General features: G+C 41.0%; 2 protein-coding genes across 5 annotated transcripts; both read right to left on the bottom strand.

Moving 5' to 3' along the window:
• Window positions 1-10: 10 nt before the first annotated feature.
• clta (clathrin, light chain A) lies at window positions 11-9,947 on the bottom strand. 2 transcript variants are annotated; one of them, XM_037094305.1, is made up of 7 exons: window positions 9,638-9,947; window positions 8,824-8,852; window positions 7,349-7,466; window positions 6,985-7,096; window positions 5,391-5,444; window positions 2,729-2,764; window positions 11-1,193 (listed from the first exon to the last, which is right to left on the bottom strand). In XM_037094305.1, the coding sequence occupies exons 1-7, from the start codon at window positions 9,813-9,815 to the stop codon at window positions 1,022-1,024; spliced, it is 699 nt and encodes a 232-aa protein (XP_036950200.1). In that variant the 5' UTR covers window positions 9,816-9,947; the 3' UTR covers window positions 11-1,021. The 2 variants fall into 2 exon arrangements, with proteins under 2 accessions (XP_036950200.1, XP_036950207.1); XM_037094312.1 differs by lacking the exons at window positions 2,729-2,764; window positions 5,391-5,444 and having other exon boundaries at window positions 9,638-9,940.
• A 1,787-nt stretch (window positions 9,948-11,734) lies between these two features.
• On the bottom strand, window positions 11,735-25,457 carry gne (glucosamine (UDP-N-acetyl)-2-epimerase/N-acetylmannosamine kinase). 3 transcript variants are annotated; one of them, XM_037094293.1, is made up of 14 exons: window positions 25,200-25,457; window positions 18,038-18,109; window positions 17,671-17,819; window positions 17,234-17,480; window positions 16,752-16,959; window positions 16,502-16,654; window positions 16,137-16,349; window positions 15,601-15,688; window positions 14,734-14,944; window positions 14,236-14,365; window positions 13,925-14,146; window positions 13,460-13,642; window positions 13,107-13,223; window positions 11,735-13,000 (listed from the first exon to the last, which is right to left on the bottom strand). In XM_037094293.1, exons 2-14 carry the CDS (start codon window positions 18,095-18,097, stop codon window positions 12,765-12,767), a joined length of 2,217 nt encoding a protein of 738 aa, XP_036950188.1. In that variant the 5' UTR covers window positions 18,098-18,109; window positions 25,200-25,457; the 3' UTR covers window positions 11,735-12,764. The 3 variants fall into 3 exon arrangements, with proteins under 3 accessions (XP_036950188.1, XP_036950185.1, XP_036950177.1); XM_037094290.1 differs by lacking the exon at window positions 25,200-25,457 and adding an exon at window positions 23,554-23,746; XM_037094282.1 differs by lacking the exon at window positions 25,200-25,457 and adding an exon at window positions 21,122-21,306.
• Window positions 25,458-27,547: the final 2,090 nt, after the last annotated feature.

Genomic DNA, 27,547 nt, shown 5'->3' with positions numbered 1-27,547 from the left:
AGACACCAAATTTCATTCACTTTTTACTGATATTGAAATCAAATGGACAATGAACACGCATGGTCAAGCAACAGCTGGCTAATATCTAGTTATTTAAAACCACAACTGTCTAATTTCAGTGACATAAACGTTTTATATACTGTATATATATTGCCTTCTGTATATGTACATTAGGTACACGAATAGAGTACGTACACACACGCTGTTGAGGTTTAAACACGCACACAAATGGGTCACATTTATTGTAATGACCGGACTTCGTTCAGTTCCTGACTTGAAAGGGGAGAGGCTTTTCAAAAGGAAATGCATAGATTGGAATAATGTAACGCAATATGCCACAAGCAGGCTCTACACACACAGTTCAAAGTACACACACTGAATTTGGAGTTCGTCTGCGAGATTGGTCCTTAAAAAAACAACAATAAAGAAAAACTTCTCAAGTGACTTTTTGGAAGGATGGGGAAACATGAGGCGATGTGTTGGAGGGCAGGAGGTGAATAAAACAAACATCAACCAACCAGTTTGACATATTAAGAGAGTACAGCATCAGGAGAATCATATTGTTTGGGGGCCATGTGAAGCAGGCTGTAGTGTAGCTGTAGGCCCACACAAACAACCCTTCCCTTTTAGTGTCTCACCACTCTTACACAAGTGTTACACAGCACCACAGAACATCAGACCTGGTGTTGATGTCAGTATGTTAACCAATGCAAAAGAGGATTTACGAGGTCTTGATTGGTCTGTGGAAGCGGTGCACACAGGGGAAAACCTTTCAGGGGCAGAAAATGGTGAGCTGGTGCTTCAAGGTTAATCTCTACAGCCCAGCCAGGAGGATATAGAAGAAGGTAGGACCACTGGCTATATCCATCCACGGGGCTGTGCATGGCAAACAGATGCGGACAGAAGGGGTTTGAGTCCCCTGGTCTTCAGAATATAGATGTTTGGACATGGGGAGTTGGGTTGGATTGGTATGTGGTGACAGAGGTTGATATGGAATGACACCTTTTTCAGCCTTGGCTGCCTAGCGGACTAGCGGGGACTGCTTCAGGGAGATGAGGACGGAGCGCATTCGGGACACGTCTTTGGCCTGCTTGCTGGACTTGGGGTTGAAGTCGCAGAGCCGAGCCACCCGTTCCCACTCCGTGCCTGGGTTGTTCTCATCCAAATCCGAAATCATGGCCTCTTCAGCCGCCCTACGTGCGAAAGGGGAGAGGAGAAGGACAGGACATGGAACAGAAAACAATTAATGGAGGAAAAGGTAAGATACGCCACGGTACACATACATCCCTGAGAAAGTCCTCTGCTGATCCCCAACACACACAAGTTCTGGTGGAAAATGTCATTGCGCTTCTTTTAGCTCCACGGTGTCGACTCTGGCATGATGGATGCATTCATAAAAGAGATTACAGTGGAGAACATTTCAATTGAAATGCTCCTTAAATCTATTGAATCTCTACATGCCATAAAAGTCAGTTTTTCTCCGTTGCCTTGGTGTTGGTTCAGCAGAGTCTACCTCAGGACAGTCCAATCACCACATAGATAATGGACATCCATCTGTCTTTACACCCACAAAGATAAACAAGCTACAACAGTTTCATTACGTGTGGCATGCCCCCAACTCAGCTTACACAATACAGTACAGTCACCTGTTTTTTGACTCTCCACAACAGTAAAGGGAGGTACGAACAAAACACTGATGAGAAATCCAAAGAAAGAAAACAAACCAAAGCTAAACAAAGAAACTGTAAGATCTGACAAGCGTTTTTTGGTTGGTTAAAAATGCAGTTCTGTACAGAACTGGGGGAGGGGAGCTTGCCCACACCCTCGCACTTCTACTTGCCCAGCGGTTGCATTTCTACAATGTTCTCTTTCAACAGCAAGAACCACGTATAGGGATGATGAGCTCATCTATATACTTGTCCTTGATTTAAAAAAGGAACAATAACGGCAAGTTCTGTTTTTTTAACCAAACCCAAAAGAGCTGGAAGCACTGCTGGGCCTTAGCCATGCATTGTGCTGCAGCTGAGAAGCAGGCTATTTGGAGGTGTGGCAAACAATGAGTTTATTTTGATTTCATGTGTCGTAATTGTGGAACAGATCAATTAATGTCTTCCTGGTGAAGGCTGAGGTGTTTTTTAACCATCTATCAAACAAAACAAAGAAAGAAAAATGGACATTTACACTACAAGGCTTGCTACAAAACACTTGAAGTTAAAACACAAAAGAAAAGAAAAGACAACTTATAACTGAAAATGGATAAGTGCCACTATCACAAGACATTTTGAGATGCAAGCCACAGATTACGGCTAAACAAACATAAGCCCTATTCACACCCCACCCACGATCTTAACAATTCCACTGCCATGGTACTTTTCCACTTCTTTTTTTCCTATTCCCCACCCAACCTGCAAGCACAAACTCCGATACTGACTACAACACAGTACACAAAGCAAAATGGGGATGAGAAGCCAATGAACATTCACTGTCACAACCAACTACACATACACAAAAAGGGACTAGAAGGACCACAACATCACAGGAGGGACATTTTTAACAAAACTATCTAGGCAGTGGATTAAACTGTTGGGACAGTAAACTGGGTATCTGTACAACGTATAATTATCTAAGAGACACACACACGCACACACACACACAAAGAACTGCATCTATCCCCTGTCAAGAATAAAGAGTGTTTGGAAGTTTCTGGGGTTTTGTATTTTTACTTAACTGGTCTAGGCGGTAGCAAGGATGGTTAATGTGTGTGCTTTAAGGTGCATAGGAAAAGAAAACAGGGAGAAACAGTTTCACAAGTCAGAATTTAGAAGAGAGAAAGAGAGAGAGAAGGGAGGGGACGAAATGAAAGACAACAAAAATGAGCCAATGCAGATGTTGAAAGCCAGCATGCAAAAAGCGACATTTTTAAAATTCCTTTTTTTGGGGGTCTTCAAAAGTGTTCTACAAAATCATTACTGTGCAGCCTTTGGTTTGATGTATTTATCTGTGAATGCTGCCTTGTGTCATTATGCATAATGGGCAGGGGTCTCATTTGTAAAACTGTAGATCATTTTCTAACAAATGAAGCTGAAACGCAAGCACATTATTACATAAAACTTCCAGTTCATGTGGCCAGCTCCCATTTTCTCCAGATCTCTATAGGCATTGATCAGAGATGAGTTCATTCTCCTTTCCCATTTTTCAATTTCTACCGTTTGTGTGGGAGGTGGTTCACATCACTCAAGCCCATTTGTTCTTACTGAATGCTAATAAATGAGGCCCCTGGTGTCCCCCCATCACAGACTCACACCAACAAGATAAAAGGAGGAGGAAGTGGTGTGAATCATTCTCATTGTACACCATGAATATATCTATAATACTGAGTCAATCCCACATATAAGATGCATTTGGGTGTGCACATAATAAAAAAAAATAATCGGCTAATAATTGGAGAACACAACAAAATACCTAATTCCCTAATTGTGGGAGAAAAGCATTATAATCTGGAGCCCCTTAACACATTCAAAATCAAAACATATGTAATCTGATCGATGTTATTAAACTAAATAGCTGAACACAGATAACAAGTGTTACAGTGATCTTCAAAATCAAAGTGGATGACTAAGAAGAAACAAATAAAACGTGCACACCACATTGCAGGCTAACAGTCTTTCCCACGTAATCTGATAGCATAACCAAAGGCTGCACGGCTCAGGCTACTGGACAGCTAGCTGGGCAAATTAGCATGTCATCCTGAAGGACAGCAGGAGCTACAGAGCAGCTAACAATCTAACAAAGCATGAACACAGGTCAGTTTGAAGCAGTTGTGTGTCTGTGATATGACCAGTGTTGTTATTGATGGAAATCTGTGAATCTTTGATTTTTAAAAGGAATGAGAGAAGACAGACAGAGGGGGCAGTGAGTGCTAGTCTCAATACTGCATGTCGGGACATCTGCAGGTTTAAGAAAACTAAGTAGTAAACTGTTAGATACTGTCCTAAAACTATTCATGATATCCCTGTAAATAATGACATCTGCATTCAAAGCTTCAGTGAGTCTAGCTCAGATTCACATTTACTGGGATTTGTTTAGCTCTATTCGGTAATGTACATTTCCCTGATCTTTACTGTCTATCAGTGAGTGGCTGGAGCTGGGAATGTGGGAAGTCAGGGTGAGGCAGTTTGACTTGCAAATATTCAGAGGAAGGAACCGGCCCCAAGAACAATGTCAACTATGCACATTGTGCGGTGGAATCAAATCTTATTTTTTAAACAACACCTAAGACTTTAAAGGAAGATTTAGATGAAACTGATGCAAACACCCAGGTCCAATTATACAAACACACAATTGCTTCAAACAAATCTAAAAGCATCCTACTACCAAGTAACATTTTCTAGATTAATCAAATTTGGGGGAAATTCACATTAATAAACATGTTAAGCAGAAACAAAACACTTTCTTTGAGAGTGTGTACAATTAATGTAAGCAAGTGTTAATTGTTGGAAATGTGTGTGATGTATTTGCAGAATGTTTCGCTGAAATGGCTTGAAGGGAAACAGTATAGAAGTGAGTAATGGAGGAGAAATCAACACAGGCAGTTAAGACAGTGTGAACTTGATTCCCATGAATATGACTGTGTGTGTGTGTGTGTGTGTGTGTGTGTGTGTGTCTAGTGTTGTCAAAAATATCCATTTTTCGATACAAGATATTGCTTCTGATTATTTGAATTGGTTTCTTATTTTCTGCAAGACTGATGCTTTGGTACCAGCTGCGCTCCCTCTTCTCTCTAACAGCGAGCTGAGGCATGCATGTTTTCTAAAGGCCTGATTAAAAGAGTAAACCAGTTCTAAAAAGGTGTGATAAGTGAGGTTTCTATCAGTCATTGGGGTCCTTTCTGCTAGCCATGAAAAGAAAAGTCATATGTAATTTTTACATGTTTTAGCCTTGTTATATTTGTCCTTAAAATTGATGCCCTTGATGCACTTTTGTGTCAATTTTTTCCCCCATGGTGTCAAATATCGATATATTGCTAGGTATTGTATCGAAGTTTAAAATTTCTGTATCATGACAACACTAGAAGTGGCATGCAGGCGTTCTCTTTAGTGTTTAAATATCTTGAGGCATCCACTCATTAATGACATGCAGATGTAATAGGTGAAAATGATTATTGCAGTTTATGTTTGAAAAAAAACTATTCAGCTGGATGACGTGTCTATCAGTTAGAAATTCAAATATTTAAAAATGAATTAAAACATGGCAACACAAGGGAAGGCAACTAATACCCTAACTGATGAGATGAATATGGTGTCAATGTATGGATTCTGGGAGTGGATGATTATGGAGGAAACAAAAGCGAAGGAAGATGAAAAGGGAGGATGTTAGTTGGAGCAACATACACATAACCAATGAGCTCAGAGAAGGGCTGCTTGTAGAAGTCTTCATCCAGCACCCTGGACAAACATCCGCCCCAACGACAGAGCAGCAAGAAGGCAGGAGAGAAGAGAGACAGCGATAAAAGGGAGAAGGATGGAAACACAAGCATTATAGGTTACCACACAATAATGAGCTGGGGCATATAATTACAGGTTCAGGTTTTTGGAGGGAGTTCTGAACGCAGTGTCAGGGTACCAAAGGCTTATAGAGGCTGTCACTGTCCTCCCCTAACACAGCTCTGCTGATCAGTTCTTCATGATTGATAAAAGGTGAGAGAATAACTGCAAAATACTGTCGAATTCAAATATTTTGTCTGTTAGTCATGCAATCCTGATATACCAATATTATCTCCAGATAAGGACCTGCTGTTACTACACATTTTACAGCGTAAACTACATGATTAATTGATTAGTTTGGAAAATACGTAAGATTAATAATGAAAGTAATTGTTAGTTGCAGCCCTAACTCTCCATTTCTATGTAATTTATTTAACTGTACCATCCATTTGTCCCAACACCGGGTTTCCACATGAGTCGTGTCTGCAGGTAGTTTATTATTAATAAGGCAGCAGGATCACATTACAGTGTGAGAAACTGCAACAGAAACTTTGTCAATTCAAGTCAAATTAATGAGTTACCTGAGGTCTTTTATAGATCCTCAAATAATATTACATGTTTAGCAAGAAACACACTGGTTTCATCATAAACCAGATCAAGACACAGAATCCCCACAACAGAAGAATTTGATGAATGCTCCATAAATGTGTTAATAAAAGTAACAAATAAAGGGTAAAAAAAATCTATAGATTCCTAAATATAAAAAAAAAAAATGTAAAAATATGTGTATGTGTCTACATATTTATTTTTCTAAAGATATTCTTAGATGCTTCTCTTGAGCCATTGTGTGACACTAAAAATAGCAGGAAACCAAACCCACATTGGAGTGGAGGAGCCCTGTGTATCGTCTCTCACACTCTGTAGTCAGTGGGCTGCACTGTCAGGAGATCCGACTACTTATAGATCATTCTGGCACACAGATTACAAAGGTTAGTCTTCCATCTCTGCCACTCGACAGTATGAACACACTAAACAACCATGAATAAATCCAATGTACAGTAAAATTAAACTTTCAGAAGCCGAGAGAGATTTAAATTGAATGCTGCATGCTGGGAAACAAAATCACTGAAACTGCGTGTACATAACAAGGCCTTCTGTTACTATGACTGTTATCTCTTTCTAAGCAGATCCATTGCAGCACCTCCACAACAATGAATGAACACGTTAACTGGAGGATTCACACCAAGGATGTATAGGAACAGTGATCTGCTGTGACACTTTCTTTTTGAAATCTCAAGGGTTAGATGGACCCAAATCTATTCCTTCTGGAAGCTTAACCTTATTATTTAGTGAAATGTTCACCTGTGACTTCTGCCATTATTTCAGAATTGTTAATACCCTTTTAAAAATACTGCAACATCCTACATGATGCCGATCATTCTCCCTCATCTATACTGTTGTATACTTGTGTCCTGTTTCTACCCCTTGATGAAGACAGTACCTGTTATTGGTTTTGGTTTTCTCCAGCTGCTCGTTCTGCCTGGCATGCCATTCCTCCAGCTCCACCTTGGCTTTCTCCTTCCACTCCGACTCCTGCTTGCGAGAGTTATCATCTGGAGAGGCAAAGGAATAGCAAGAGAAAGGATTAATGGTAGGACACAATGGAAGAAAATTAGGATTTACAGAAGGCCGAATACAGACACACGGGCCCAAATACTATGAAAAATGAACCCAGCTGAGTTCGAATCTCCAGCACTTGGCAAAGAGCTCATGAAATCAACCTTCACTTCACATCTCAGACAGCAATGGTCGCTTCTGTTTCCTTATAAAAAAAATGTTTTAAAAATACTTGGAACTGTGCTTACCTAGCAACTCAAGCCTGTCCCTTTGCTCCTCCCTCCACTTGCGTAGGCTTTCAGGTTCGGCCTGCAGCCTGTCTGCATTGGAGATTGCTGCATAGGCATCTGATGGACCGTTGCTTTCCTGAGAAATAAGGGAGGTGACGTAAGGCGGAGATGATTAGTTAGTTATACCAGTGTAATTTACAGAAATATGGTGAGGACACATTCAATCTCTCATCATGAATTATTCATCTTAAAGTTAGCTGTGTGCTGTTTGAAAGGCTTTATTAAAACCACATTTGGCCGCTTTGAGTTTTATCAGCTTAGCTCCTGTAACTGCCAGAAAGAAGTCCTGACAGCGCAAAAGGCAGCAATGTTGCAACGACAGCAGAGGAAAAGGAAGCTGAAGCGGAACTAAAAGACAGATATTTAAGCCACTGTGGTCACTCGCACTGAAATCACACTGCTACAAAATGATTCTGGTTTTGGCCATCATTCCTATCAGAAATTGTAATGTTGCTCTTTAAGATCAAGAAGCACAAGCAGCTGCACAATCAAACAGGTTTTAAACATACCATCAGATTACCAAACTTTTTAGACAGAAAATCACAGACAAATGGTTTGTTATCCATATGGTCTGATCTAAACATCACAATTCACAGAGTGACTTCCTGGCTCAATGTTGACCCGTCACATTTAATGTAATTGTGCTCGCACAATGTTTATTCTGTGCGAGGAGGGTTCTTGCTAGCATTTTAGGTTTGCCAACTTTCAGTTTTACATCTATATAAAGAAGTGAAGATGATTTGGCTTGACCATTGGCTTGTTTATAACCTACTTGTTTTTAGAAATGATGATCACTGAGAAATGATCACTTGTGACCACTAGCAGCCAGCTGGTTACGACAATTCAGAGCAGTCGACGCTGGTAAAAACTTATTTTTGAATCACTGCAACTACGAAAGAGTAATTGGGGATGGAGTCATAAATGTAAGCAATAAATATTAGTTTTAAGGGTCTAGTGGTGTCTGAGATTGACTGTGGACGGATAAACCCATGTACACTAGGAAACACATGATCCCCTTCAGACTTACACCTAGCAGAGACAATAACGCACAAGTATTCTTTAAACGTTGTGCTTACTTGCCACACAAAGCGATCAAACACTGACAATACCAACAATATGCTACTTTTCACAGGGCAGCATTAAGGCAAATGTGCGATATGTATGCAACACAGCATTACTGAAAACAATAACACAGATGTACTGATAACAAGACTGTGAGGAGTTTGCAGAGACAAAAGCGCATAGCTCTGAAGAGGCCGCATGTAAAAGCTCTAATTAAGAGATGAAAAGATCAGAGATGTTTGGACAAGGTGACATGTGTATGCACTGTGAGGATGTCTAAATCCTCTTAGTCACACATAAAACACAGAGGAACAAACAAGAGAATTGTGGAAATATGTTATGAAGAAAAAAACAATGTGAAGAAGTATTACCCCATGAAGCTCTCCGTTGACAGCACCATCTACAAATATAAAAGGAAAACAGCTGTTAGGAATGAAGCCATAAAAGAAAGAAAAATCAAATAAAACAACAGACATGATTCATTAAGTCTGAGAAAAAAGCAACAGAGACCTTTTAAACATGACAAGAACTAAGCAAACAGGGAGCCTTACAGTCTTGCTGATACAAGGTTTTCATTCACACATATTTCATAATGTGACATGTCAGCACCTCTGACTAAATACTATTGCTAAACCTTAACGAAGTTGCAGCTTCAAGGAAATGAGCCAGTGTTGGTCAAAGGTCATTAAGCTCCGTCAATTTCCTCTTGTGGCTGTCAGGTTGGCTGGCAAACACAGATGAACAAGATGTCGAGCAGCCAGCAAGCAAGCTAGCTAGGAAGCAATGAATGAGACGGCCACAGACTGCAGAGCTGATGTTATCACACAGCCTGATTCATTTTGAAAACGTTACTTAAGGCCTGAACCGTCACACACACACACATGTACTTATCTGCCCGAGCATTTGTTTTATATGATTGTGTTCTTATGTCAATTTAAGATATCACTGACACAGGTTAATGTTAACGTTAGCTAAGCCCGCTTGGCTAATATGTTAGCTACGCTAGCTCAGCTAGCTACCTCAAACATTATCAACTGCAGGGTCCATTTATGAACAAACTGAGGTTTCACGGAGCAGTTGTCGTTAAAAGGACACACAACCCGGTAAAATTAAAGCTGACTAGACAAACAGTGTTATCAGTGAGCTGAGGCAAACTGTCTCTACTCGACCACAGGAGTCACAAACCGTTCGAGTCTGTCAGCGACGAAGGAACTTCTCCGCTGTCCAGGATGCTGAAGCCTTCGTCGTTCTCAATCCCCGCGATCTCGCTCTCCTGCTGGGCCAAGAAAGCGGCGGCGGGGTCCTCCTCCGAACCGACACCGTTCCCAGCGGCGGGCGCGTTCAGCATGTCAAAATCATCCATGTTGAGTGTTGTTGCGTGAGGATAAATATGAGAAACGCCTGGCAGGTGTAGCAGTTGATCGAAACTGATTAGCTCAACGAGAAGAAGGACGACAAAAAAGAGAAATCCTACAAGCTAGCGAAGCGGAAATGGACGAATAACCAATCACAGACCGGGATGGGTGAGTGACAGACATGGGGCACCGATCACAAGGCAGCTGCCTCAAAATCGCACCAATCAAGTCTATAAACCCGCCTGCATACGGGTCCCATGATCTGCTACGTGCTGTCAGAGATGTGAAACAAATATCCGCAGTCTGCGATTAGTGGAGATTCAACTGCAACATTTGACCTTTACATCACTGTCAGATCCATAGTCTATTATTATTTAATGTCTCAGTTACTAAACTTAACATGCAAAAGAAAAAAAGAAAAAAAATCATAAACATGACACAGATGTATACTGTAATGTATATTAATGTATATGGATTTCTCTAGAGCAAATCCAAGAATACAAAGTACATACTCAATACATTTTGTCTTTGTGTTGTTTTCATGTAAAAAAAAAAATCATTTCAAGGCTGGTGAAGCACCCTGGTAACACGTGTAATGTCCAGCCCAAGAATAATGTCATGATGGTTAATTATTAACAGCTCTGACTGTCTCAAAGGGCTCAGGTGACAGGTTAGTGCTCACCTGACTTAAGGGTATGCAGGCAGGAGCAAATCACTTGGTTTTAAAACATCAGACAGTCTCAGTGCTACAGTATTTCAAAGATTGAACTTACAATTCTAAAACTGAATTGTATCTTGCTGATACAGGACATTTGTTAAATAAATTAAAAAATAAAAAATAAAACATCATATGACTCCAGACTTGCGTAGGGATGTAGGACAGGACAATGACCTTGTGATTTAAATCTCAAGATAATTAAATGATAAAACTGGGTGATTCAAGTGAACAAAAAAATCTAAATGTTATTATTTTTTGTAATTCAACTTTATGATGATGACAATTCAGTCAATTATTATAAAAACTCCCAATGATTATCTGACGATTGTAATACAGGCACACAAATCCAGAAAACCATTTTTTAAGAATAACTCTACATTAAACATAACTGAACATGGCTGCACAGACTGTGCTGCTCGGCACAAATATTCATAAATGATGAGTGATAGGCACATTACTGGGCTTTCAATGAAGTGGACTTACAGTAAATAGACACCAACGATAGTGTAAGATTCAGATACTGCAACTGTTGGAGCCCCAATCTGTAGGTGATATGATGTATGTAATACAGAGATCAGCCAAGGTTTCCAAAGTTACCTTTCCATTGATAGTATTTGCCAAGTACAACATCACTTCATGTAAGAACTGGCCACCTCTAAAATTCATGCTCCAAACAGGAGGCAGCATATCAGAGTAACCACTGACTGCTACCAACTGCGGCTGCTGTTAGCTAGTAAGCTTAGTAAACCTTGCAGCTATTAGCTTACTCTGCCCTGACTCAACGCTCAGAGCTCTCTGGGGAGTGTTGGTGTTGTTTACTATCGGACTATCACATTTTAATGTACAAAGTAGCTAGGGGCTAGCTGGGCTTCAACAAAACTTCTTACACATTGCACCTTTAAATATCCAGGAGACTCATTTGGGAAATTCAGTAAACCTCTTTGCTCTACTGGTCCCATGGAGCTTTTTCATCTTCTCATTATGTTCAAACTGCATGACATCTATTTGGGGTTATTTACAACTGAACATGTGTTATACATATATTTCTAGCCTGCAGATGCTGAAGTTAAGTTTATTTTTTTTCAACTGCAATACATGGCAATAGTTGCACTTGTCTGGGTGGATATCGAACTAAGAAGCTGCATAAACAATCCTAAATGGAAACAATATCATCAGCTATATTGTATCTTAAAGAGAGTCAATTTCTCATGTATTTCTAAAACAAGAGGGGATTTATTTGGAAATAAAACAAAAGAATTACAAAGAAATGAATCCTAAAAGTCCAAGAAGCACGTCATGTACATTACCGTATGTAACAGTACATACAAACCATGTAAATATTTTGATATGTCTTCAGAAGGCATGAAGAAAACTTAAAAATCAGTTCAAATCTTCATAAGGTCTGTGTTAATGACATGTTTTAAAAAAATAAAACAAAAAAAATGATTCAGGCAAAAGATTGCTGGCCCTCATCATACCATAGCAGCTATTAGACTAAAGTAGCTGCTGCTTTAACATTTCATTAATATATACAGTATGTCAGTATAACATTTTAACGGTTACTTCATTGACTATTCATTACCCTTGAAGCTTTGAAGACAATCAACGACTCAAACATCATCTTAAAGCACTTACATTTTCTTCTTAAATAATTTAAATTATAACAAAACATGGAAATGTAACATCATGGTTGTTACTCATGTCTCATAAACAGATCAACATAAAGAGTGATAACTTTGAATGAAATGTGAGATGGCAACTAGGGAGAATTGAGAGGAAGCTACAGGAGGATGTTCCCATAATATTTTGGTCACATTTGAAACAAGCTTTCTATTCTGTCACTCCTCCCACCCATCCCCATCACACCTGTGGGTGGAGTGCAGTCCTACCCTGAGTGGGTAATTTTAGCATAATGATGGCTTTGCTGTTTACTCAAAAGATGCTTGACTATGCAGATAAAAAAAGAGTGGTGGGATTTCTGGCCCATGCATTGGACCCACTTTACACATGAAGTATCAAGGCTGGACTCATCCAACATCTGAGCTGGTGAAGGCAATATTCTCACAGGCTTTAGAATGTGTATCTAAATTAAAAAAAATGTTTTTCATTGTCTTTCACTTTAGCCCTCAAAACATATCCGCTAGATATGCGTATATACATGCTTATCTAGGCAGAAGAGCTACTACTTTCTGTTAACAGTCTGTTGGAAGCAGTTCTTATTGAATCAGGATGATATCCTTCAATATATCCTTCTGGTTGCATAATCCAACACCATGCTTGCTGCTCCGAGTAAAGCTGGTTCCTCCAAGTCCGATGTGACGACCTTAATGCTCTGTGCAGAGATGAGGGCTCTCTCAGAGATGATGCGCTGCACTGGGACCTGGTAGTAAGAGGCCAAAACTCCAGATAGAATCACCAGCGAGGGGTTCACTATGTGAAGGATGTTAATGATGCCAACGCCAAGTGCGGTGGAGGCTGTGGATACAAGAAGATAAAGAATGATATAAATTATAATAACCATATTGTGTAGTTTGAATTTCTCTCACATATTTGTGAGTGTGTGCTTGCTTTGCGCTCTAACCCTTGTTCAGAACGGCGTCGGCTTTGGAGTTCCCCAGTCTGGCTGCGTTGATGAGGTGGGCAGCGGTGATTGACTCAGAGAGCTTCATATCCATCCCCTCCACCTTCAGCAGGTCCTCTAAGAGACACATAAAACACGCAGGTCATAGTTACGTATGTTGCAATGATGAATTATGGAGTCATGGATAGGAATATACCAATTATGCTCCATCCTGCAAGTTTTCAACAAAGTTAAGTCATAAATTCTAATACCACCTCAACAACAGTCAGACAAAACAATCAGGCTCAGGTGCATAAAGTTGTTTCCAGGGTGTCACACATGGGTGTAATTGGGTCTCAGCACGCAATGCTCACCATCATGCAGTCTTTTGGCCTCTCTCTGCAGGGCCATGCCAGACGCGAAGGACTCGATGCATCCACTGCTGCCACACGAACACTCAGGGCCGTCTAAAGAAACCATGATGTGACCCAGCTCTGCAGCGCAGAAGGTACTGCCGTGGACCAGCTCATTTTGATGGATGATGCCTCCTCCAATACCTACGTACACAGAGTGAAGATAGTAACTTCAGATCGTCAGCGCAATTAAGCCACTGACTTGAGCATTTCATTGAGGCTACTGTGATGATCGCAATTTGCTTCAATTCATGATACAGGGCTCGCTGGCAAACATCAGAACATGTTTAGAAACTTAAAAATGATTCCAAATTAAAACAATCATTATTATTATACAATAATTTGGATTATGACAGTTTGATGACATGTAATAACGTGCACTAACCCCTCTTGCACTGATAGTGAATGTAAATCCTAACATCTCACCTGTTCCAGTGATGACAGTGACAAAGTTTTCCACTCCTTTGCCGTGGCCGAACTTCTTCTCAGCCAACGCTGCACAGTTTCCGTCATTGTCGACCCAGACAGGTAGGTGCAGGGCGTCGGAGATGGGTGTCCTCAGGTCCACCGAAGACCACTCCTGGATCAGCTTTGTGGAGTGCAGGACCACGCCCTCCTGTGGGTTTACTCGCCCGCCCGTGGACACTCCTTAGATTTAGACAAAGCGCTGTGAGATGATAGTTCTACAATGCTATTATTCATTAACAAATGTGAGTGGGTTTTATCTTTTCTCTTACCAACACCGAGTATTCTACAGTTGAGGCACACTGCGTCCCGTGTGGCATCTGCACACATCTTCAGTAACAGCTGCATCCTGTCCTCAAAGGTCTTAGGATTGGACTGAGTATACTTCTTCACAATGTTACCCTGGACAGAGGAGGATGTAGTGAAGAGAGAGAGGAGAGAGGTAGAAGTGGTGGAGAGGAAATCAAAAGGTACACTGAGAGGATAAAGGCCAATGTTAATCAAAAAATAAACTGTTAAAATTGATGGTTAACTATGATGATTGGTACAAAATTTAAGCAGGAATTGACTCAAATTCGAAATCACATTATATGATATTATACGATATTTTTGCATTGAATTTTTTTTAAATTAAAATCATAGCTTTAATGAAATCCATTAAACAGAAGTAAAACCAAAATCTTCATGAGCAGGACGGTGATGAGCACTTTAGGCTCGCAAAAATGGAATCTCGGCTACATCAATAGGATAACAGAGTCCACGCAGCCTACCCTCATGCAGATGATGGCCACTCTGAGGTTGGTCCCTCCCAGGTCAACTGCCAGAGCGCTCTGTGTCTCCAGAATGTGATCAATGTCCTGGGAAATGGAATCTTTCACCGGAGGGAAACAGAAAGTCTTCTGGAGGGGCTCATCCAGGTCGATGGTACGTAAAAACTTGAGAATTCTGGGGACTGCACTGCCATCACCATAGATCTTAGAGCTGATGGGAAAAAGAAAAACACCTTTGTATTCATATGGTTCTACATCATCTAGTTTTAAAAAACAAGGGATGATCCATTCTCAAAAAACAGATCAATAACCCTAATATCGAACACAATAACAAACCCAAAACACAAATAAGGCAAACAAAGAGAATCTGCAAGACAGGCAGCCCATTTATCAAAGTAATGCAACTGGCTTCCTTTTAGGGAAGACTGGACAGCTTTCACATCCTTACAATCATTTATATTTAATTTCTCTGTCAAACTAACACACATGCTGCATTCACTGCCGGCCAACCAGTTACAGTCAAAAAGACAAAACCACCAGCCATGCAACATTAATTTATGTGTCATTTGTAGGTTTATGTAATCCAAATTACATTCTCCAGTGGTATGGAAAGGTATACTGAAAAGTCTGCTTTTTCATTTGTATGCAACAAACCGCTGAGCTGGTGCTTATATCACTAAATACAGCAAATAAAATAGTTCTGGACATAAAACAAGACACAGATTTTTTGGCATTCACAATGTGCTGACAGAATTCTGGACAAAAAAAAACAAAACTAGTCCTGATAGAATAATGCTAAAACATGTCTGAGAAAACAACTGGAGGACAAAGACCCAATGATACAGGCAGACAGCACTTTGTTCGTACCAGGGGTATCTCTTTCCGAACTGCAGCTCCAGAGCATGGTAGATCTTATTGTGAGTGTCGGCATCCCTGACATGAAGAACATTTTCACCTGGCAGAGAAGGAAATGTCAACAACACAGATGCTGAGATAAGCAGATTAATCTCACAGAATAATGTTTTCTTTGGTTTACTAATTTTTGAGAAAGTTATTTTTTGTTTGTTTTTTTTCTTTATACCTTAAAAGCACATTTGCTCAACATTACAAATTCTACTTTTTTGCTGTTAATCAACAGTGGCAACGGTCACAGATACATCGTGAAATGTCCTGGTGTTAAATGAAAATCAAGTTTAAAAGAACCAGCCTTATAAATACATCTTTTTAATCTCAAACAAACTCTGTACCAAAACAGTTTTGCATAGCTGAACTACATGTGTGATGCTTCATTGGTGATTTAATGTAACTCTTAACCTTCACCTTGCTTTCTCAGAGAGGATATCAGCACAACAAGTATAGCAAAGGCAGCAAGTAACCATAACCTTGTTTTCTATCGCACCTACCCGTTTCTCTGCCAGTTTGCCTTGTTCCCAGGTTGATGACAGGGGTGCCGAAGGCCCCAGCCTCTCGGACCCCACAACTGCTGTTTCCGATCATGCAGCCAGCATGGCACACCAGCTGGATGAACTGCTCAAAGGGAATGTGCTTCACTGCCCGGAAGTTGGCGTGCTGCTCGATGCCCTTCTTTCGCATCACCCGCACCATCTCCTTACTTCCTGTTTGCAAAGGAAAGGACGGGTCATATGTACGTCCATTTATTCATTTGATTAACTAGCTTTGAGGTTGTTGTCATAGTTTTACTTTGACAAACACTCGCAAATAAACAAAAACATGCAAGGAAACAAAAGGATCAGTCAGTGAAACTAACCGGCATCGATGTTAGGGAAGAGGATAAGGGTCCTTTTGTTGAAGGAGATCAGAGCATCTAGCATCAGCCCATAGATCTTAATGGATTGCTGGATGTCAGTGGTAACTGGGTGTTGCAGAGCCACTATGTAGTCATGCTCCCCAACATTGTCACCTACAAATTTAAGAAAAAAAACACACCACGCATGACATATAAACATACTCTAATCACACGCACAATTTTTCTGTCCCATGAGGGCATCTCGGCTTACCCAGCCAGCTCTTGATAATATCCATGTAGTCCTCTCTGTGGTGACTTGACAGCAACTTATCATAAGAAGGGCAGCCAGCCAGAAGAATGCGAGAGTGGTCCTCACACATGGCAATGAGGTGCTGCTCAGCCATGCGCGTGCAGCAGGCGTGGTAATGGGCCAGTTTACTGATGGCGTGGCGGATTGAATCATCGATTGTACCGCTCACCTGGGAAAAGGAGCCAAGTAGAGAACACATGCTGTATATGATTTGATAACAATTACTAAAAAGTTCTTGCACACCTTTAAGTCTTACAGATTGGGGCATGTCTGTGTTGATGATTTGTCAATTCCATCCTTTATGCACTAGGTTTGAATGGAAGCACTAGGTTTGCTTTCACAACCTCTGTAAAGGTGAAAGCAACAAATGCAACATACACACTGTAAAAACTACAGGAAAATAAATTGTTTTACTAGTGTACTCTCGAGCCAAGACTCCTCACCTCTCCTCCCTCCAGGTGAAGTATTCTAATGTTCATCAGTGCTGCAGCGGTTGCAAGAGCCAGCGCGTCAAAACGGTCACCGTGGACGACCAGGATGTCAGGGCGCAGCCTCTGTAGGACATCAGGAAGCTTCACAAGTGCCAGCCCAACGCTCTCCACCATAGCTGCTTCATCCTCCCCTCTCACAATGGTGTGGAGCTTGGAGCCAATGTCAAAGTCATCCTGCTCGATCATACGAAAAGTATTCCTGCAGAGCGGAGACAGAAAAAAAATACAAGACAAGTTCAAGGAAAACCTTGAATCACAGAGCAGTTGTCTGCACACAGGTCTAAATCCAACACTTGTGGCCAATTAGGATTATGTTATGTTTGTAATAATTTACATACATCTTCACTGTTTTGCAATGAGCTGCATGCTGTTATGCCACTTGGTCTTACCCGTAGTCATCAATGAGATGGGAGCCAAGCACCACAACTTCCAGTTCAAACTCGTCTGGGTGGGCTTTGAGCCCAAACATGATAGGGGCCAGCTTGGAGTAGTCTGCTCTGTTGCATGTCGCCACACACACCCTCAATCTCTTCTCACACTGCATCAAATGGAGATGGAACGACACAAATGACAATGATTTAATTCATCGTGCACAACTAATATATACACAGGCCTCTCTACATAACATGCCTGATATATTTAATTATTCCACTGCAGGAATACTACCATCTTTGTGTATTAAGGCTTCAGATATCAATTTCTTCTCCAACAACTACTAAATGAAAATAAACTCTCATTTCAGAGTCAAAGTCATACCGGATTCTGTTCTTCCGTCCTTTTCCTTTCCATCCTTCCTCTGCCCCTTTGCATTCTCATATAGTAAAGCTCCTGGAAAACAATGACAAAAGAGAGGGTGAGATTTTGTAAAGCATATAATGATCCATTATTTTTAATACCCTAACCCACCCACAGGTCATACTCACTTGGGCCTTCCAAATACTCAGATGCTGTAGCATGAAACACAACAAAACTACACTAAAAATGTTTGGTATTTTACATGAAGAACACATATGACACATTTCTCCAGAGGTGGGAAACATGCTGTGAGACGGTGCTTTGCATGGTGTGGCAAAAGTCAAAGTTTGACCAGTTTTCAGTGAACATGGCTTCCTTGACGCTTTTAATAGCTGCTGCCATCTGCTGCTGAGAATGCATCATGACAAGCAATTTCTCAATCAAGCATTCAAAGCCTTGTTCTTAAATATAACACCGTACCAGTTCTCAAGATTCATTACCAGATAACATGCAAAGTTTCTGTATATATTCAAGCCAATGTGGTAAATCACAGGAACGGCAAATTCCAGAGCGGATTGAGCGCTTGGAATTCACAAACTTAGATTAGATTCAGCCACTAACTGTTAAACTCCTTTGCACTTCTGAGAACAGGAAAGTACAAGGTCACTGACTTCAGAATGGGCTAACAAACAAGGGGGAGAAAAAGGGTTCCCACTGTGGCACAAATGTTAAATTCCATCATGTTTTCCATGCTGTGATTCATGGCTTACCAGAGACCATGCTGCTTGTAACACTGTCCAGTCAATGCTGTTACAAGAACCACTACAAGTGTTTTACTGCCTTATATTCTGATAATATAGTTTACTGGTGCAAATATGTAGAATCATTAACTACCCTGGATCGTTAAGTCTTTGCAATTGCCTAATGGTATCAAATTGATCCAACCCTGCAGAGTAGCCAGATCAAAAGTCAAGGTGCTGGGCACTATTTCAAAAGAAACAACAAAACAGTAGTAGAAGTAGAAGTAGAATGGCATCCAGAGAAGCGTACACCTCTGCCAATGCCCAAAGGTTCACTTTCAATCAATCAAGCCTAATCCAATCCAATATCAAACTTGATAGCCCTGTCTCACTATACATTTTAGACCAGCCAAAACTGCTAAACCATAATTTAATCTCACGCCGTATTTTTTTCTCCATCAAGATCCATGCATTATTTCCTGAGAAAGTAATGAATATGTGAAATATGCCCCATCTCTCAATTTTAATGTCACCCAGAATCCGCACCAAAAGTTAATGGGTTCAATTCTGGGCCAAAAACAATACTAAGGTCAAAGGGTAGGAATCACAAAAGATGCCAATACCGAAATTCTGCTATTGATATATCAGAAGAGATTCACACACTTTTATGCAATGAGCTCCAAAATGTGGCTATTAAAAGCTTGTGTCAGAGCTTTATAGAAGAGGCAGGATTCAATACAGTTTAACAAGTCTTCAAGAAACTGCAGCAACTTCAGTTGCCTCTGATATAGCACTTGGAATTAAATCACATTACTGTATCATTGCAAGTATTGCAATAACACAAGTTGTGCAATGTTGTGATTTATTACCCATTTTTAACTGCAAATCATGTCCCCAAAGGAAAACTAATATGATAATGTTTTCAGTCTGTTCATCTCAAAGCAAAAAGTAATCCAGCATGCGAGTCAAAGTTCCTGACTCCTGGACTGCGAGGAGAATACCTCATGGTCTGTTACAAATAAACTATTTTTGAGCAGGTGAAAGACAACACCTACTCAAAAAGCAGCAACACCTGCTGCTCAACCTGATCAAACTTGACCTGTCATTATTGAATGGTTTAAAGTAAGAAGACAGAATCTACACAAAGACGGGCTATAGGGATTGTACCTAGCTCAGCTAACAGAAAATGGGTTGAACAGGGCAGCAGCCATCCTTGTTTTGACTAGTCCCTGGTTGGCCCGCAATCGACATGACAGAATAACGTGAAACTCAACTTAATGTAGTAAAATGACAGAAGAGCCAAATCATTAGATTTTAAACTCACAACAGGACTTCTTGTCACGCAAAAGCTTTAAATAAATAAGATGCTTTCATACATAACTTTTACTAGTATTATGCAGGTTTATGAATGAGCTGCCACTGTAGTCCACCTTCAAATAGGATTCTTCTATCCCTTTGCAAACACTGTGCCCTTGGCTGATGCACAATTGTCAGTAGTTTGTTTAGATTACCAGGCTAACTGTCACCAGTCAGTGCCACCGTACCCAATCAAATCTGTCTCGATAGGCTTTTTATTTTCCATTCAATAACCTTTTTATAAATTACTGACTAAACATCAAATGTGATTTGCAACTTCAGCAGGGCTTAACTTCATCCCTCTGAGTCCACCCTCTCAGTCACACACTTTTAAATGTAATTAAAATGGTTAAGGCATCACAATGTGTCAGCCTGCCTTTCATTTACTGTGAGGGCTGATGTCGCTTTGACTGTTTAGTTTCAGTTCTGTTAAATCATTATTTTTGTTCATCACTCCTGCTAAATGTTTTTCTCTTTCCATCTTTATCATCATCTCAGTTTTACAAATAACCGGCTATAGTCAGAGACAAACACTCAGATGAGCACCAGGAAGTTAAGGACACTATCTGAACAGCCTATTGTAAAACATGGAAATTCAAATACAGCCTAAAATCAACAGCCTCACCTTTAGAGGTGAAACAGCACCAAGTGAATTCCTACTGAAAACAACCTTGCTGTTGTGCCTTACCTCAATTCCCTTGTGTCGGGTCACACAAAAGACCCACTTGGACTAAATCCTGTGATTTACCCTGAATCTCATTCAGCACACCGTGACTTCTACTCAAGCATCACAAGACAGCATCAGCAGCCAGAGTTATGGTATGGGGGCAGGGACACATGCAGAAAGCTAAGGCAGTGATGACATGGCAAGAGAGGAAGAGACATACTGTACAGACATAATTTAAGGAGAGGTAGTGACAGACAGCGAGGGAGAAAAGGAAGGATGTGAGGATGGAGATGGAAAATATGAGAGAGGGAGGAAGGAGGAAAAAAAGGCCATCTGACTCACATGTGGGTTTATGCATAAAGACCCCGGATGCGTTTCCATCCCACGACTCTGTGGATTCTCAGCTAAAAATCACTCTTTGCTCTTTTTTTCCCAATCCTTCTATTTTTTTTTTATTTCTCTCTTTAGCCCAGCCGCAGTATTCAATGGAGGGAGGGGAGGACATGCGCGAGCCAGCGATCGGCAGAGGAAGAGAGAAAGGAAGAGAGAGAGAGGTGGGGTGACACAGACATACAGCTGGGGGAGGGGCTGCGTGAGAACGGGGCTGGGTTGATATGGCTTAAAGCTTGTGATTGGCTGCGAGGAGAGAAGAAAGCGCATGTGGCATCCTGCCACACACACTGCACACGAGATGGTCTTGGGAGTCCCTGACTAATAAATAGAGTCTCGATATGTCTGAAATGTCAGCTGTCCGAAACAATATGCTTTAAATCAATCTACAGTGTCAGAAAATCTGATGATCTTCAGCTTAAATGTTCCTGCCTGTACACCACTAAAACTTCTGTTTTAAAATGGGGCAAGCACCTTAAAGTTACGGTTAACAGTTTCTCCCAGATCTATCTGAAGGAAACATGTGACACACTGGGTAGATTTAAAACATCAGATAACTACTAAAAATCACCACTGATTTTTATGACTTCAGTCAAGAAAGTCTAGATGTCAAGACAGTACAGCCAATTATCTATAGTTCTGAGGAAATACAGACGTCAGATCTCGGGTTGCTATGGCAACACATGGTAACAGAAACAGCTCAGTGTGTTTGTATCCATTTCTGTATCTTCTAAAAATGGGATTTTTGAATCGTAATTTCTGAAATTCACACAGCACAAAAATAATCTTTATAGTATAACAGTCCGCTCTCACCATTTAATCCCATGTGATGAATTTGAGGGGTGTCACAATTCTCAAAATCCAAGGTTTGATCTGACTTTTAATTTTAGTGTCACTTCGATTCAATTCAATTTAACCAATTTTTCCAGCACTGGCAGCTATGCCTTTGTTAGATTAATGGATCTGGATGTATAAAGATCAACACATTGGGTTAACACCCTGATTTGTATGAACTCATGGAGAGACAGCGCCTATTAATAAACACGAACTGAGTGGCAACTTCACAATTTTGAGTTTCCTGCCCCTAAAACAGCCGTAAGTTAAAATAATGCATAGGGCCGTATTGTTTTCTCATATATGTATTTTTTTCTTCTATGAAGATGGAACGATGATGTTTATGTTGTTTTTACTCAGTCGAATCTTACACATATAGGTTCCACTGTTTCTATTACTTCAGGCCTCAGCTTGTTATCTTTATATAAAAAAAGCTCTGACCACATATTTTACAGAGTTGGTGAGCGCACATCCTTTTGGTTTTGTTAATCATCCCAGCTACAATCAGTCTTTGTCCAGACCTGTGCACACCCACCAGCATAGATAAGCCTGCAGAGAGTCAGCTGAACTCTGGTCTTCCCTGTACTAACAAACTGCACCACCTGCATGCGTTCACCTCATTGGTCCTAAATGATCTACCTCAATCAGACCTTGCAGTGGTCAGAAGTCAATATATAACAAAGCCATAAAAACCATGCACCTATTGCAGTCTGCCACGTCTCTGTTTCACAGGACTGTTTACTGACTGTTACCAGGGGTAGAGGACTTACAGCCTTCTGCTTTGCTCCATTTATGGAAACAGAAACATTAAATCATAAATTAAATATACATTTTAAAAAGTCACACTTGCAATTGCATTAATCCAAATAATAAAGTAATGCAGCCGGCAAATCCTTAAGTACAGGGAGACTGTTTTCATGTCTGGAGGACAAGTCTTTCTGCTGAGCTCTCTTCGCAAACATGTAAAAGATGGAGAGTCTTTAAGGGTGCCCTCAGGCCAAATTCTTATTTCACTTTGAGATAAGGCCAGGAGCCACTTGACTACTTCCATGTGGCTTTCTTAAGAGTGCTACTGCTTTTACTCTTACCTCAAAAATAAAAAATTAGCATCAATTGCAGCCCTAATCCTAACTAATGAGTGGCAGTGCCTCAATGACAGATCATATTATTGCAAAACACAATGTGCTGTAGTGCAGACATAATGACAGTCACATAGCATCAAGCAAATATTAGCACACATACTGCGTCGATCCCTGTATTTATAATGAGGGAATGGCATCACTGCCACTGATTCAACAAGCTGGCTGTAAAAATGAACATAGGCCGCTTAAACTAGCCTCGGTGATTACACGGTTGTGACATCCTGGTTCACAGAGGACACAGATTATACCACATTAAACTAAACATTGACCTCACAGAGTTGGTTTGATGTAGATTCACTCTAACAAGCAGAAGAGCAAACAAAGCAATGGGCCATGAACTTTGCCTTCAAGCTGCCCAGTATAGAAGTACCATCAAATGAGACTAAAAAGTATACAGGGTAGACTTACTTGTTGACGAACATGGGTTCCAACCCTCCTCATATTGTCTTATACAAAACAGCTAGCTTATGTATAAATATTCTTTAAAACCTTCTTTAAATTTTCCCTCCTAACTAGCTATGGTTTTCAGTACTCTTATCTTGGAGAAGTACTAGCTCTCACTTCCTTTCTTCAAATGAGATTTCTGACTTTAAAATGACCAATATGTGCTGTACCAAGCTTATGAGAGCCTGACTTTAAGATAAAAATCAAGCATCATAAAAATTATCTTTTTACAGTGTTGCTACTGAGGCTCTGTAAATAGTAGACACAAAGTGCAGATAGCCTGTAGCACATCTCTGTTGATGAGATACTGCCATCTAATGTCCTTTAAAAGAAAACCAACAGTTGTCCTGTAGGTGTTAGCACATTCCAATATTTTGATGTGAAAACCCACCTGGATCTCCATACCCAACAAATCAAATTACACAAAGTAAAATTATAATATTATTCTGGATTCACTGAAAATGATGTTGCTGTAACTTGCACTTAACGGCACTGTATAACAGTCAGATGGGATGAACTCACACTGTATTATTTTTGCAGAGTGGTAAAATGGTTAGCCGCCCTTTATCAAGATGTAGTCAAAATATCTTCATATCCCTGCAGCATAATGGCACCTTTGTGAAGCCAGAAAAGTTCAGCAAGAGGTTCAGCTGGCTGCCATTTTGACTCAGACCTGGTTCAGATTCAGCAGCTTACGACAAGCACCTGATGGCAACATAAGTCAGTTCTACGCTGATATGTCTACTAGGGGTTCTTTGGTTCAAAAATATCATCGAACATTATATTTACTTGGAGAAAACCCACTACAAGCGAACAGGTCGCGCGACATCGCTTCTACTGCCCCTCGCTCCTCGCGGTGGACGTGTCAACTCTCGCAGGCGAGCCAGTAGCTGGCTGATGAGCGAGCTTGTCGCTTCTGCCAACACTTTCCGTGAGGCTGTGCCACACAGCACTCCTGTTTTGTTTACATCTATGATCCTCGAGGCCAGGAACAAAGCAAAAGTGGCCCCAGAAGGTCTCCTGCGGAGACATTCATCCACTACAGGTAACGGTAAATACCTGCGACTTCCTCTCCCCAAGCTCCGTCACTTTTCCTTTATCGATCATCTGGAAAATGCCCACGAAAACTGCAGGCGAATTCATGTGCATCACGTTAAAAGCTCAACTTAGTGCAAAAGTACTTTATTCTTCTCGCTGGTCAGTTCCGCGTCGCCTGGTATCCCATAATGCCTTGCGAAGGTATTCACTCTTGTCCCATATAAAATAAATGGGGGCGAACTTCGCTTCGCGTCCTGCCGCCCGCTGTCGGTATTTACCGTTACTGCGATCTGGCTGTAGCTACAAAGTTATCCTATGAAGAGCTAGCCCGCTGACAACTCTGGTTAGGAGTAATATACCTCCGCTAACACCGCAATATAAACATCAACGCAGAGTTATATTGGTGGTGTTTGGCAAACTTTTCCCAAATTGTCCTCAATGAACGTTTCGCAGTGGCGTAGCACCTAAAGTTAGCTAGCGCTAGCTGGTGAACTCAGCCTCACAGTTAGCCGAAGTTATCAGTCCACATCATTTTATAACATTGCTGCGGATTTCCATGTGATGACAGTTACCTTTAATTATCCGGAGACGCCGTTTTCATCTCATGCTGAAACTGTCGGTGGTTACAGTCACTTGTTCTCTTCTGCTTTGGGTTTCCAGTGGTTGCCAGCCTACGGGCATCTGGGGCACTCACACGAGGGGGGCTCACAGTCAAACCGGGGCGGACTGACCGCGAGAACAAGACCGGATGTGCGCGATTTGGATCTTCATAATAAAACTCTTTAAAATGCATAAAGAAGAGATCCCCAAATCACTTCTGTTTCCTTCTTCCACTTCCTATTCTACCAGGAAGTATTTTAGAGCGGAACTGGGTATGAGATGGGCTGATTCATGAGCCAACACGCCCTAGATCGAGTAGATAAAGTACTGCACAGTATACAAAGAAGTCAAAATTACCACCCCACCTCCCCACTAGCGTCAACATGCTTAGTTAATGTGTCAGTATAAGCCAAAAATTAAATATGCCATTTGTAATAATATAACATTCAGCCAGGGTGCATTCTGCAGAACAAGTACTTTTTTTGGCTAAAATTGCTCGGTACTTCTGTTATTTTACTTTTCTTTAACAGTTCAAATATATGCCATTTCTTGCCCCGTAGCATTTGTTTGTTTGTTTGTTTTTTGTTGTGTTTTACTTACACTGGGTTTATGATATGAATATCAGAGGCTAACCGAGGTTCTGTATATAGAAATAAATCTAAATTCTCAGTTGCACTGGGTTGCTGCAAGAGTATAAATAGCATTAAACAAAAGTAAACTAATTGCCTTCTTCTTATGAAAATTATGCGTTGAAATTGTGGATGGATTTGTCAAGCATTTATTTTCTCGAATAATTGATGGAACCAGTTTTACTTTAGCGAGCTTTTTACTGCTGCAGACCAGCACTTACTACTTCTGGAAACGTGTGTGTGTGTGTGTGTGTGTGTGTGTGTGTGTGTGTGTGTGTGTGTGTGTGTGTGTGTGTGTGTGTGTGTGTGTGTGTGTGTGAAAGAGAGAGAGAGAGAGAGAGAGAGTTGTATGAGTGGGGAATACTGTTGTATTACCAGCTGTTCTCAATTTTAGAGGTGCTCTAACTTGTTATAGTTTAATGTAGAGTAAATAGTTATGTAATGTCAGAGCACATGAGCCATGTGAGTCTAACAAACTGTCCTGCCACCAGGTTGCAGTGATTAGATGGATAGATGGTGATGTATGGTTCAGTATGGTGATGAATTTGGGGTAGAAGCTGTTGATGAATCTTGTGGTGCATGTTTTGATGGACCTGTAGCATTTACCGGAGGGCAACAGTTCAAACAGGTGACCTGGACGAAAAGCAATCCTTTTTGGTCATGAACCCATCCTGCCAAAGCGACACATTATAATTACAGGGGAGTGTTCCTCAACAGCACCTGTGCAGAGCAGTAACCACACAGCAGTGGTGAAAATGGCAGCATTTTGTCTCAGTTTCAGACCCCATAGCGGCTGCTGTGATTTTATAACTGTGCTGCATTGCAGGGCTATTTCCCCCACAACCATGGGTGCGGTTGCATAAGAACTTACACCATCATGGTGGGTTTTTGAGGAGCCCTCAGAGGGAGATGGGTGGAGGAGGCTTGGGTGGAATTTGTCTGAAGAAAGGAAGAAAAGTCGTTAAAGAATGAGGAAAGTTTGTGGAAGGAATTATTGTTGAGGTGGAGAGTGAAGCAGAAAGAGAGAAAGAAAGAACGGGAGGGGCAGATAGCAGAGCACTGACAGTTTGATTGTTGGCTGTACGTGGAGGTTTAGCAGACATGGGGTAAGGGGGTTGGGGGGTAGCCTGAGGGATGAGTCACAAAGACGTAGTGTGCGTGTGAGTCTGTGTGTGTGTGTGTGTGTGTGTGTGTGTGTGTGTGTGCGTGTGCGTGTGTGTGAGCGAGAGAGCAAGAGAGACGCAGTAGGACGTGCACAGAAACTGAAATGCGTTTACTTTATCTCTCCATTTGCTCTCGTCTTCCTTCCACTTAGCCCCAAAATATCAAGAACATTGCTATATATTACTGTGTGTTTGTGTTTATGAGTGTGTGTGTGTGTGTGTGTGTGTGTGTGTGTGTGTGTGTGTGTGTGTGTGTGTGTGTGTGTGTGTGTGTGTGTGTGTGTGTGTGTGTGTGTGCGTGCGTGTGTCTCTGGAGGGAAACTCTCTGACTGGTCAGTGCAGTTTCTGTGCCACAGCTTTTAACCGTGACGTTGCACTGTAGGGCTGGCCGCTGTCTCTGCTTAGGTGTTCACTTCCTGGAAACTGCACATCCCGACAGTCAACGTGACGGATGCTATTCAAACAAAACAGGTTTTTCTTATGTAGGACACTGACTGATATGAGTGAATATGAAAGGGGTATTTTCTC

Source organism: Acanthopagrus latus, chromosome 1, assembly GCF_904848185.1.
Source record: "Acanthopagrus latus isolate v.2019 chromosome 1, fAcaLat1.1, whole genome shotgun sequence".
NCBI lineage: Eukaryota > Metazoa > Chordata > Actinopteri > Spariformes > Sparidae > Acanthopagrus > Acanthopagrus latus.
The sequence above is the reverse complement of the archived record's forward strand: the minus strand, read 5'-3'. Positions and strand labels throughout refer to the sequence as shown.